The 13,190-nt window shown below is 40.5% G+C and overlaps 1 protein-coding gene across 12 annotated transcripts in view; it reads left to right on the top strand.

Moving 5' to 3' along the window:
• Nucleotides 1–13,190, top strand: part of PUM1 (pumilio RNA binding family member 1) — a 141,421-nt gene that overhangs the window by 107,670 nt on the left and 20,561 nt on the right. For 10 of the 12 annotated variants that reach the window (XM_059376952.1, XM_059376953.1, XM_059376944.1 and 7 more), the window contains 2 exons: nucleotides 754–990; nucleotides 11,656–11,923. In XM_059376952.1, the coding sequence (XP_059232935.1) occupies nucleotides 754–990; nucleotides 11,656–11,923 (505 nt within the window). The remainder of the gene's footprint in view (nucleotides 1–753; nucleotides 991–11,655; nucleotides 11,924–13,190) is intronic. The other 2 variants (XM_059376950.1, XM_059376949.1) reach the window with 1 other exon arrangement.

Below are 13,190 nucleotides of genomic sequence, written 5' to 3'. Positions count from 1 at the left end.
GAGGGAGAAGGACTGACCAAAGACCACAGGGTAGTGTACCCCACAGTCTGCAGGCCTTACAGAGTCGGGAGTTTGCTCCAGTCTTTTGAGAAGAATGAAGGTGGCTATTATGGAAAAGTGGGAAGAAGGACATTAGACTGAGATATTTTTAATGTTTCAATGGGAGGATAAAGCAGTAAAGTAGTAAGGAAAACAGTGGGATAATTGCAGTGTTTGTAAAACAATGTAATTTCAGAACAGAAGGGCATGTTTTGAGAGAGAGAATCTTAAATTGGAATTGGGGGCTAGCAATAACTCTTTATTGAACCCATTGAGAAAACAGGCTTTCACATGTAAGTCTCGTGTAGCGGGGAAATTACCCCATTTACAGATCTTTTTTCTGTACTCCATTTTTCTACTAGAACCTTTGGGTTGATGAAAGGCATTCTTTCTAGCCCATTTTCTTTCACCTTTTCCATAGCTTATGTGGCCGTCCGAGCTTTTTACCCCATTTCCACTCCATAATATGTGACACCAAAGGAAGGTAAATTCAGCATTCGTGTGATGGTTTGAACAAAAGCTTCATGTTAACCTGAGCCATGTCCTCTTTATTACTTACCTGCCCCTAGAACTGCCACATGAACAGTTAGGCTGTCTCTGCTGACAAATTTGCGGTGGTAAGGAGTCTGGATCAAAGTGTTAGGAACAGGTCACTGGGCTTGTTCTTCAAAGAACAGGCCTTTTCTTATCTGCATTGTTTTAATTCCATTTTAGTTGCAAACTCCAACACTGGCAGTGGCTCCCGCCGTGACTCCCTGACTGGCAGCAGTGACCTTTATAAGAGGACATCGAGCAGCTTGACCCCCATTGGACACAGTTTTTATAACGGCCTTAGCTTTTCCTCCTCTCCTGGACCCGTGGGCATGCCTCTCCCTAGTCAGGGACCAGGACATTCACAGACACCACCTCCTTCCCTCTCTTCACATGGATCCTCTTCAAGCTTAAACCTGGGTAAGAACCATTACTCTAACACCACCTTGAACTCTAGAAATCTCTTGCCACTGATGACATTACAAGTTCTTTGCGTAAGCAAAGGACAATCCCTTTATCCTAGGAAGTGTCCTGGGTGTTCTGTGCCTTCCTTAAGTGCCTCATGTTATTTAGGGTGTACCTAGAGAGCATAGCAGTTTTGGATTTATTGGGTGCATCCCCTGTATATTCACTTCAGCATCAGTCTGAACATCTTGTTCTTTGGCTGCACATGGGAGTCTTTCATTATAAACCCAGGATAGAGTAATTTTCAGGGAAGCTGGAAAACACAGAGACATAGACAAAGAATGTGTTCACCTAGTGTCACCACCGAAATATCACAGTTAATATTTTGCCTTATTTTTCAGACTCCCTCCCTTCTCCCCTCATATACACTTAATATCTTACTTTTCCACATAAAATGTTTTATTTTTAAAAATTGCCAGACTCTTACTATTATTTTTTTGGTATAAATTACCTAGTATGCTAATGAGTATAGATGTGTATTTCTCAAGTGTATGTTTAGGTTGTTATTATGTATGGGGATTTAAAAATGTTACCATCTAGTTGCTAAAATGAGGAAAGAAAAGAGGATTGTAAACAGCAGGCTGTAAGAATGAGAAGAAACTTACATTAGTACTTTGAGTGGCAAATTCCCAAGTCTTCCATGAGGTGGAGTGTGGTGCATACTTCCTTCCCCTCAGTTACTTACCAAGTTTGCATTTTGAAGTGCTGATTTATTTCTTAGATGAGTCAAGTTGAGACATTGAAGTAGAGTGACCACGCAATTTGCGGCACAACCCAGGACACATTTGAGAGTAGGTGGGGGTGCTGTTAACAATGAACTCAGTGACGACAGACCTAAACAGGCAGTGTCCTAGGAAAAGTCAGCATGTATGGCCATTCCCTAGAAGATTTTGTTTGGTTTTTATTTTTAATCCTCTCTTTTGTTTGTTTGTGTATTTGTTTGGGGGCTTTGGGGGAGCAGTTTTATCTTCATAGTAAATTTGAGGGGAAAGTACAGAGATTACTCCTGTACCCTCTGCCCTGTACACATGCAGGTTTTTTCAGGATCAGCACCCGCCACCAGAGCGGTACCTTTTACAGGTGATGAACCTGCATTGACACATCATTATCTTCCAGAGCTTGTAGTTTACATGGACTCTTTTCAGTTTTTAACCAGCAAGATTAGAAGTGGCTTTATGGGCTCTGAGATGAAGACTGACTGAACACAAATAGTACGCTTTCATTTGGAAATACAGAGACTGGGGAGCGATTTATAAAAATCAAAGAAGCCCTGATAGTAGAGGTAATATTCTGGACTAAGAGTGCCATCTCGGAGTTGGAGAGGTGGTTTTTAAGGCAAAACTGTGTACGTATGTATGTACATACACATTCTGTGAGCGTGTGTGTGTTCTGAAATCTCACATGGTCAGAGCTGTCCTTGTGGAACTCATTGTCTTAGGTTATATATAGATGTTACTTTAGAGAAGTTGTCGGGCCATTCCAGATTGGAATATCCAAGTTGGACTGATAAGGCAGTGGGGTACATTGCACAGTAGTGTTTCCTAGTGACAGAGTGCTTGACTTTAAAGACCGAGGGTAATGCATTGTAAGGGGTAAATAAAAGTCCCAGTTTGGTGTGTAGATGGAAGGAGCTAACACATAGTAGTTATTATCTGCTACTGTTAATGGTTTTGGGTAGTGTACATGTAACTCTGGTAGGTGTAGTATTTTGCCCGTGGTATGGAAGTGAGGAGATTTCCTGAAATATCTTGCCGAGGTCTTCTCGTTATTTGGAGATTGAGCATCAAACCTCTTTGGCTCCAGAGCCCACGCCATCATTGTACATCTTGTCACATGATATGCCCAGGGTATCTTTTAAACCAGTGCATTATCAAATCCAGAAGTCTTACCTTTTAATTCCTTGATTTAAACATTTGAACTGTGTCAGCTCATATTGACATTCATAGTACACCAACTAAATCTTGCAAACTTTTTTGTTGGGGGAGGCGGCCTAAGAGCCGGGTAGTAACTATTTCAGACTTGCAGGTCAGGCAGTCTCTATACAAGCATTCCGTTCTGCTGTGCAGTACAAAAGCAGCCACAGACAAAATGTAAATGAATGTGTAGCTATCATGCAGTCAAACTTTATTTCCAGAAATAGGCGGCAGCAGGCCACATTTGTCCTGTGGGCTGTGGTTTGTCAACCCTGAACTAGATGCTGTGGCTCTCGGTGTTTGAAAATGGAGCCGGAACTTACATGCATGTACTTACATGCATGGTGTCTTTGCTCTTTCCAGTGCCTCGGCGATGTTGTGAAGTACACTTCCTTCTTAATTCATGTTTCCTCTGTGAAGGAGGAAATAACTGTTAGTACAAGTTGTTTCTCATTTAATGACTTGCCGCTGCCTGGCTTTCTTTTTAAGATATCTTCCCTTTTAAAAGCAGTTGACCTCATTTAAGCAATTTAGTTGCGTATGTTTGCATGGGACTTCCATTACTGCGTGTCCTGTATCTGTCAGGCATGTCATTCCTCAGGAACTTTGTGTCCTGATCGATAGAGCTTTGCCTTTGCTCAGTCTGTTTCCTTGACTGAAGGGTTCTTGCGTGCTTTGGTCTTAACCTAGAGAAAGTAGAGGTACGAGAATTGGTCTCTAACAGTGTCCATACAGAGGTCCTGAAGACATTTTTTGGTGCAGGAAACGTAACATTTCTTTACCAAATATATATTAGGCCACACCTGATCTGGTTTCTTTGCTGATAATGCTGTACTGCTGACCGCGGCCATTAGCTCTCCGATCGCTAAGGGCTGTGCTGTGCATGCATTCATTGTGTGCAGTTCTCTCCTGACTCGCTTCTGCACAGGGAATTTAAACTCCGTGTGATCTCATGCCTTTCATAATACCACACAGCTAGCAAGTATTTGAATGCACATGCCAGCCTATAGATCTCTCTTTTTTTCCCAGTATGGATCTTTTCTCCATCATATGATTTTCATACTTCTTCCTCAGAGTCACACATGTGTTCGTTAGAATATTCTCCAGATGATCACTGACCTGCTTAGTCAGCTTAGTTTTTCTTTTCCTCATTATTTATTCAGCGACCACTTGTTGGTGCCTACTTAACACTCTTTAATGTTTTTTCCGTTAGCAGTTGTTTAAAGACCAAAATTCTTTTTTTTTTTTTTTTTAAGATTTTATTTATTTATTTGACAGACAGAGATCACAAGTAGGCAGAGCAGCAGGCAGAGAGAGAGGAGGAAACAGGCTCCATGCTGAGCAGAGAGCCCGATGCGGGGCTCGATCCCAGGACCCTGGGATCATGACCTGAGCCGAAGGCAGAGGCTTTAACCCACTGAGCCACCCAGGTGCCCCCCAAAATTCTTTTTTTAAAGAAATCTTTATTGAGTTATATTTTACATAGAAAATTCATCCATTTCAGGCTTACAACCATCACCATAAATCGGTTATAGAATATATAGAATATTTTTATCCCCTCAGTTTTCACAAGACCAGTTACAGTTAATCTGCATTCACACCTTTAGCCCCAGTCAGCCACTGATTTGCTTTGTTTTAAGATTTGTCTTTTCTGAACATTTCATATAAATGGAACCATACAACATGTGATCTCTTTTGTTTGACTTCCTTCCCTTCTCATGGTGTGTCCCCACCTTCCACCGCATTCTCATGTGTTTGAGATTTCATTCATGATCTTATATGTGTCAGTAGTTTGTTTCATTTTATTGCTGAATTGTTGTCTTCTTTATGGACATACTACATTTTGTCTAACCATTCACAGTTGAAGGATTTTTGTCGGTTGTAAGTTTTGGCTATTAAAAATCATGCTGCTGGGGTGCCTGGGTGGCTAAGTGGGTTGAAGCCTCTGCCTTTGGCTCGGGTCGTGATCTCAGGGTCCTGAGATCAAGCCCCGTGTCGGGCTCTCTGCTCAGCGGGGACCCTGCTTCCTCCTCTCTCTCTGCCTGCTTCCGATCCCTGTCTATCAAATAAATAAATAAAATCTTTAAAAAAAAAAAAAGAAAAAGAAATCATGCTGCTATGAACATTTACATGCAATTCTTTCTTTGGACACATGTTTTTATTTCTCTAGTAGTAGAATTGCTGATTTGTGTTTCAGTTTTATGTTAAACTTATTGAGAAAATGCCAGTGTTTTCCAAGTTGGTGCACCATTTTACATTCCCATCGGCAGTGAGGGCTCTGACTTCTTTGCATCTTTACTGACATTATTCTTGTCTTATTTAATATAGCTATTCTAGTGAGCTTGAAATGGTATGTCAGTGTGGTTTTAATTTCCATTTCCCTCATGACTAAGGATGTTGAACATCATTTTCTTGTGCTTATTAACTATTAACTATTCTTTGGTGAAATGTCTGCTCACATTTTTTGCCCATTTTAAAATTTGGGTTGTTTTTCTTATTACTGAGCTGTAGGAATTCTTTTTATATTCCTGGCTACAACTCCTTCATTAGATACTTGCTTTGCATGTATTTTCCTCTGGTTTTCTGCTTGTCTTTTCTTTCTCTCCTTCTTCTTCTTTTTAATATTACATCTCAATCCTTTTTTTTTTCTTTAAAAGATATTTATTTATTTATTTGTCAGAGTGCGTATGAGCACAAGCAAGGGGAGCAGCAGGCAGAGAGAGAAGCAGGCTCCCCGCTGAACAAGAGGCTCCATGCAGGACTTGGTTCCAGGACCCTGGGATTGTGACCCAAGCCACAGGCAGATGCTTAACTGACTGAGCTATCTAAGTGTCCTTTTTTTTCATTTTGCAGTAGTTTTTAATTTTGATAAGGTCCAGTGTATCATGCTTTCTGGTATAGGAATCTTTGCCCAGCTCAGGCTCATAAAGATTTTTCTTTTATGTTTTGTTCTAAAAATTTTACTGTTCTAACTCTTACATTTAAATTTATCATTCAGGGTGCCTGGATGGCTCAGTGGGTTAAGCCTCTGCCTTCGGCTCAGGTCATGATCTCAGGGTCCTGGGATAGAGTTCTGCATTGGGCTCTCTGCTCAGCAAGGAGTCTGCTTCCTCCTCTCTCTCTGCCTGCCTCTCTGCCTACTTATAATATCTCTCTGTCAAATAAATAAATAAAATCTTTAAAAAAATTTATCATCCATTTTGAGTTAATTTTGTGTTACTGCATGAGGTGGAAATGCATTTTTTTAAGTGTACACCATTTTCCCCAGCAAAGTTTAAAAATTTTCAGTGTACACGTCCTATACCCCTTTTGTTAAATTTGTTACTATCTTCTTTTTCTTAAGCTGTTATGAGTGGAATTGTATCCTTACTTTGGTTTTGGATTGTTTGTTGCTTGTTTATAGAAATACAGTTGATTTTTGTGTATTGATTTTACATTCTGCAAATTGGCCATACTTACTTATTAGTCCCAATAGGTTTTGGTAGATTCCTTAGGATATTCTCTATGTAGGAACATGTTACTAGTGAATAAAGGGTTTTCCAGTCTGGCTGCCTTTTATTTCATTTTCTTGTCTAACTGCCGAGAAACTCCAGCACAGTGTTAAATACAGTAGATAAGAGCACACATCCTTGCCTTGTTCCTAATCTTGAGGATAAAGTATTACTCTTTTACTTTTAAGTATGATCATTGTATTTTACTTTTAAGTATGATCATTGTAAATTTTTCATAGATGCCCTTTATTGGGCTCACTTCTGTTCTAAGTTTGAGCATTTTGCCATAAATGGAATTTGGATTTTGTTCAGTGCTTTTTCTGTTTATTGGTGAATGTGTGCTGTTCTTCTTTTATTCTGTGAATATGATGTGTTACATTAATTATTTTTTGGTTGTTATACACGCTTGCGTTCCAGGGATAAACTTTGCTTCATCCTATGGTTAGTATTTTTTTTGAAGAGTTTTTGATCTATATTCATGAGGGAGTCTGTCACTTCCTTTCTTTGTCTGACTTGTTATCATGGTGGCATTGACTTTATAACATAGGTTGGGAAATGTACCATCCCCCTCCGTTTTCTGGAACAGTTGGTGGAGTATTGGTATTATTTCTTTAAACATTTGAAAAATTCAGCAGTGAAACTATCCTGGCCTGGGTGTTTACTTGTGGAAAGATTTTTAATTACTAGCTCAATTTCTATTTACATCTTATGGAGCCAAGTTTTTCATTTCTTGAGACAGTTTTGGTAATTTGTGACTTTCTAGGAATTTGTTCTAAGGTGTCACATTTGTTGGCATAGAGTGGAAATGTCTTTTTTTTTTTTTTTTTTTAAGATTTTATTTATTTATTAGAGAGAGAGAGCGAGCGAGCATGAGAAGGGGGAGGGTCAGAGGGAGAAGCAGACTTCCTGCCAAGCAGGGAGCCTGTTGTGGGACTCCGTCCTGGGACTCCATCCTGGGACTCCAGGATCATGACCTGAGTTGAAGGCAGTCACTTAACCAACTGAGCCACCCAGGCACCCCTACGGTGGAAATGTCTTAAGAAAGAAAATCTCCCATCCACTTTCTCAACTCTCCCTTCTATCTCTCTCACAGATAAACATACATACACATATGTGTGTTCAGTAATAGAAGTAAGTTTTTTATGACCCTGAGCGAGTCAGATTTTGAACTAGGTGTCTTAAGTGTGTGTTATACTTCTCAGTTTAAAAGTATTGCTTTTGTAATTATTACTATTACCATTGATCTTATTATTATTAATAATTAGACTTACAGCTGCCATTTTGTGGCTTGTATGTGGGTGAGATGAAACCTTTAGGCTCTCAACCCGTACCTAAAACATTCATCTCTATTAAGTTCCAGCTGTACCTCAGCAAGAAAAAGTAAGGGATGGGGAGATGAGTCTCCCAAGGATTTGATTCTTACCTAAATAGTTTCGTGTGTTGCCTCCCTATAGATGGCTCCATTCCACACCCATCTCCCCCTCATTTCCTGAAATGCTCCTTCATGCTTACGGTTTTCTCCATAATCTCCAGATTGTGCCATTTTTAAACTCTAAGCATCAAGAAGTAGCAGATGTAATATAATGTGCATGGTTGACAACTCCCAGCTGTATCATGTGCCCTGGAAGAAGATTGCTGTGCTTGTTAATTCCCACAGTTTTGAAATACAGTAAAAATGAGCTCAAAAGTTCATAATCTGTCCAAGGCAAAAAAAAAAAAAAAAGTAAGCACTTAGTTTTATATGATAGAATTTCTTTCTTTTTTTTTTTTTATTATATTTCTTTTTTTTTTTTTTTTAAAACTAAGTGCTTACTTTTTTTTTTTTAAGATTTTATTTATTTATTTGACAGAGAGAAATCACAAGTAGATGGAGAGGCAGGCAGAGAGACAGAGAGGGAAGCAGGCTCTCCGATGAGCAGAGAGCCCGATGCGGGACTCGATCCCAGGACTCTGAGATCATGACCTGAGCCGAAGGCAGCAGCCCAACCCACTGAGCCACCCATCTTCTTAAAATTAATTCTCGCTGTTCTCATATGTCCTTAGTCCTTTAAGAAGAGAAAAGTTCAAACATGAAATGGTTTTCTCTGTCCCTGCATAAACTGCCAGACATGTTTCTAATTTATTGTTCAGTAACTTACTGTTTCTGGTTATTTACTAGTCATGTGTGTGCCTTTTGTTCTTCTCCATTCTATAAGGTAATGTAGTATTTTGTGACTGCTCACCTGAAAGTGACTTGTCACCAGTAAAATTAACCATGTGAAAATTAACTTATTTTGGACTCAGTAGTATGCACTGGTGACAACTCATTTTGAGCTTATTTTAATTTAGGGCTACCTGGCTGTGGTATTAATATTAGGGAGTAGATTGGGGAGAACTTATGGTAAACATTTTGATGAGTGGTGTTGGCTTCTGCCTGTATTAAAAAGTCAGATGTTGGGGATCTTGGCAATTTTTTCTTTAAAGGTGAAGAAGGTAGGATTTTGCCCCATGGGTATTTGATTCTGTTTTTCTGAGTCTCTGTTCTCTTCCTTTTTGGTTTTTGGGGATTCTATTGATACATCCTCTAGCCTAGAGATTCTTCCCTCATGTGGGTCCCATTTACTAAGAAGCCCATCAATGAATTCCTCATTTAGGTCACAGAGTTTTTTATCGCTAGCATTTCTTTTCAGTTCTTAGGATTTCCGTCTCTGCTTCCATTGCCCACCTGTTCTTGGATGCTCTCTGCTTTCTCTGTCAGAGCCTGTAGCATATTCACCAGAGTTGTGTTCATTTCCTGGTCTGATGACATGATTACCCCTGCAGTGTGTGTCTCCAATGCTCGCTCTTTCTCTTCACATTGTGTGGATTGACTGTCGGTGTGCCTTGTAATTGTTGAGAGCCGCCTCTGATGCACTGAGTAAAAGGAACCAATATAAATAGGCTTCCGGTCATGTGTTGTTGAGGTGTATGGGGAGGGGCAGTGCTCTGTAGTCCTGTCACTGGGGCTCAATCTTTTTAGGGAGCCTGTGCTCCTCAACCCCCAATTTCACAAGTGCTTCTCATTTGTTTCCTCCCCTTTGTGGTGGGACAGGGTGGGTTGAATAGGCTGGAGTTGTGTATTTCCTGTCCCCAGCTCAGTCAGTCTCTGACGATAACCCAGCAGGTTATGCTAGTTTCCCCAGAGGGCAGGCTTGGTGAAGAACAGAGTGCTCTGGCCTATTTGAGAATGGTTTCTTTCCTCTTCACCTTACTTAAGCCTTTTTCTTATATTTATTGTGGAACCTGGTTGCAGTCTCGGAGGTAAATCTCAAAATATTGTGGGGGTTTTAACTCTCAAGGCTGTCGGTTTCTGAGTTAATAGCAATTTGTCAATGACAGTTTAGGTCTCCTTATGTTTGTCATCCATATTAGAATGTTTTTTTTAGGAGTTTGATTCTGTTTCTCTGTTGATTTGTTACTTCTCCCTAAATGCCTTTATTAAGTGATGAGATTCCTGAAATCTCTTTTATTTTCAAAACTGTGTGTGTTTGTGCCATTCCTTCTTCTTAAGCATGTTCCTTGCTGTTCCCATGCTCTGCAAGACCTGCTGACTTACTTGATTTTCACCTCTTTCCCCATTTCTCCCCTTTCTCAGGCCAGGGAAGAAAGAATTGTTTATGAAATGGTTTAATAAAGAGCAGATGTATGGCTACTTAACTGTTCTCTCTTCTTATAAACCTCCTCTCTTTCTTGATATAACTGAGCCTGAAAATGAGTTTCATTTGGTTGCAGAGGCACTTACTCTGGAGTCGAGTTGTGTCACAGATTCTAGCCATGATCATCTTGGGTTTTGTATCTTTGGGTGAGCATTTTACCTCTTTGGGCCTAAATTATCCGTTACATAAATGGTAATTTAGAACTTCTTTTCCACAATACCAGTAAGAATTCAGTAAAACAGTGTATGGAATACTTCTAGTATAGCACTTGGCATAGGACAAGTGCTCAGTAAATGTTTCACGAATTTTAACATTGAGCCATTTCCTTTTGGTTCCATCACTTTGATTGAGATCCAGATCTTTGAAGCTGGACCCTAGAATTCTGTGGAGAAATTCAAGCTGGGTATCTTTTTGTAGCTGCCATTAAACTCCAGAGCAGACATTAATTACATCTCATGAAGAATTTAATGGACAGATCATGCTGGGTGACTTTTCTCATGGATTCTGAGTTGTTATTCATCTGTGCTCTTTGCGGTTTATTAGGGTGTTTCTTACCTACCTTGCCTTTTTGTTCAAAAAGAGTGGGGTTAAATAACACACAAAAAGGGTGTTTTGTTTTGTTTTGTTTTGTTTTAAATAGTGTAAAGTTAAAAAAAAAACCATTGTAAAAAACTAAGAATATTGAAAATACATTCTCATGGGTTTTTTTTTTACTCTGCTTTACATTTTGATAAGCTTTTTGGTCTTACCTCTATTTTATCTCTGTGTTATCTTCTAGAGATTCACAATTATTTTTCCCTTGTCATCGGTTCAGTCATTACTATCCGTGGCATGAAAGTTGTTGCTACTGCAATCATTTCAGGCTCTGTCCCAAAAGAAGGTGTTAAGAGCTGCCCATTCTGGATGCAGAACTTGAAAACCTTCCACTGCAAAGCATATGTCCTTTTCCCCGACTCCTTATGTCTCTCCTCGGCCTAGGGTGCCTTAGTGATTTTCAATTTCTGTTTAGTGGCAAAAGCATTCCTTCGAAGCTTTTTGGGAAGCTCTTTATATAAAACAGACCAATCTGGGTACTCTTGATTTGTTTCTCTTTTCCTTTTTTAAGGAAGGGTTTCTGATGGGAATGAGATTATTCTACTCATGGCAGGAATCTCCCCAGAGCTCAGACGGAAAATGACCTGAGGTCTCTGTGCGATGTGTGTTTTTGGATTCCTGGTGCTCAGGTGCTGGGTCATAGGACAGGCACTCTCTCATCTTTTCCTGATTAACGGCTGTGCTCACTATTGCTTCGTTATTGCTAGCAGTGCCCTGTCAGTGGGTCCAAGCATTTCCCCTTTTCTTTGTGCAGAAGTTTCTTTCCGTCATGGTGAGTTGGCCTTATAAAAACTGTGGCACTAATAGAATCGAATCTTAACACCGAAGGAGTAGATTTGAAACAAAATCAGAAATGGTGCAGGCTTTCATGTGTGGGATGCTTTTTCCCTCTCTTGAACAGAATTCCTTAAGAGTGAGTCTTGAGTTGTCCTGTTCTGTAACCAACAGGAGGCCTCACCAACGGCAGTGGGAGATACATCTCTGCCGCGCCAGGCGCTGAAGCCAAGTACCGCAGTGCGAGCAGTGCCTCCAGCCTCTTCAGCCCCAGCAGCACTCTGTTTGCTTCCTCCCGGTTGCGGTACGGAATGTCTGATGTCATGCCCTCCGGCAGGAGCAGACTTCTGGAGGATTTCCGAAATAACCGGTACCCCAATTTACAACTACGGGAGATCGCTGGGCATATAATGGAGTTTTCCCAAGACCAGCATGGGTCCAGGTGAGGACTTGGCTTTGGCACTTAAGGTAACTGAAATCTTAATGCCTTAAAATTCCATGCCTCAGATAAGGTATACACTAAGTAAATAGCCATAAAGTAATTGAAACAAAGTTTGCCTCTTAGTATGCTTAGTATGCTTCCTGTTATTTATTTCGGAGGGATGTGGGCAGATGGGGCTCATTAGATACACAGGTAGTAATCCAGATCACATGCTTCATCCAAACCTTTTTATCTTACTGTAATGTTCCTAGTTCATGGGAACCTTCCAGAGTGTCTATTTAAGGAATTTAAGGAATATAAACACTAACACAAAGATATATGCACACTTCTGCTACTTTAATCACTGTTAAGAGTCTTGCTCTCTCTCTCTCTCTCTCTTTTTTTTAAATTTCACTTATTTGAGAGCACAAGTGGGGGGAGGGGCAGAGGGAGAAGCAAGACTCCTTGCTGAGCAGGGAGCCCAACATGGAGCTCAATCCCAGGACCCTGAGATCATGACCCGAGCTGAAGGCAGACGCTCAGCTGACTGAGCCACCCAGGCGCCCCAAGAGTCTTGCTTTTAAGGAGACATTATTCATATGTAAGTTTGGATATCTGCTGGCTCAGGAGTAAGATAGCTCCACCACTTTTCTGTGTCATTCCACTCTGTAGAAATGAGAGTCTACATAGAGGTGAGAGAGAAGAAGCTACTATAAAACACAGAATCTGCTTTGGCTTATCCCTCTCCATTTGCCTGTTCCAGTGGCCTTTGCAGAACGGGACCACCCTGGTCCTGGGGGAAAAAGCCTAATTATTGTGACGTCCATCACCCATCCTTTCATATTTGTTTCTGCTTCTCTTTCTTGCTTTCTGTGCCCACTGAAACAGCTTCTAAGGAACGCATCTCCTCTTGGAACTCTGCCATCTTGCTACTGGGCAAGGATTTCTCATATTTGGATCCTGTGGACCAGATTGAGAGACAAAACTTTTTCTTATATGGTTATCTGAACTGAAAACCACAAACTGAGTACTACTTCAGAAAACACTGCAGGCATAAATCATAACTCTTCATATCATGAATGAGTACTGCTTCATATTCTCATGAGTTAAAGAAGATACTAAGGGCTATAGGCGTTGAGTTTATTGATGTAGGGCTGGTTTCTAAAAGAGAAGGTCAGGTAGAGTTCTCCCTGAGTTACGGCCACAGAGAAGGTCAGGTAGAGTTCTCCCTGAGTTACGGCCACCTTCACCCCCCTTTCCCTGCCCACCTGCTTGTCTCCCCCTCATC

This window comes from Mustela nigripes, chromosome 14, assembly GCF_022355385.1.
Source record: "Mustela nigripes isolate SB6536 chromosome 14, MUSNIG.SB6536, whole genome shotgun sequence".
Taxonomy (NCBI): domain Eukaryota; kingdom Metazoa; phylum Chordata; class Mammalia; order Carnivora; family Mustelidae; genus Mustela; species Mustela nigripes.
This window is presented reverse-complemented; position numbering and strand designations above follow the sequence as displayed.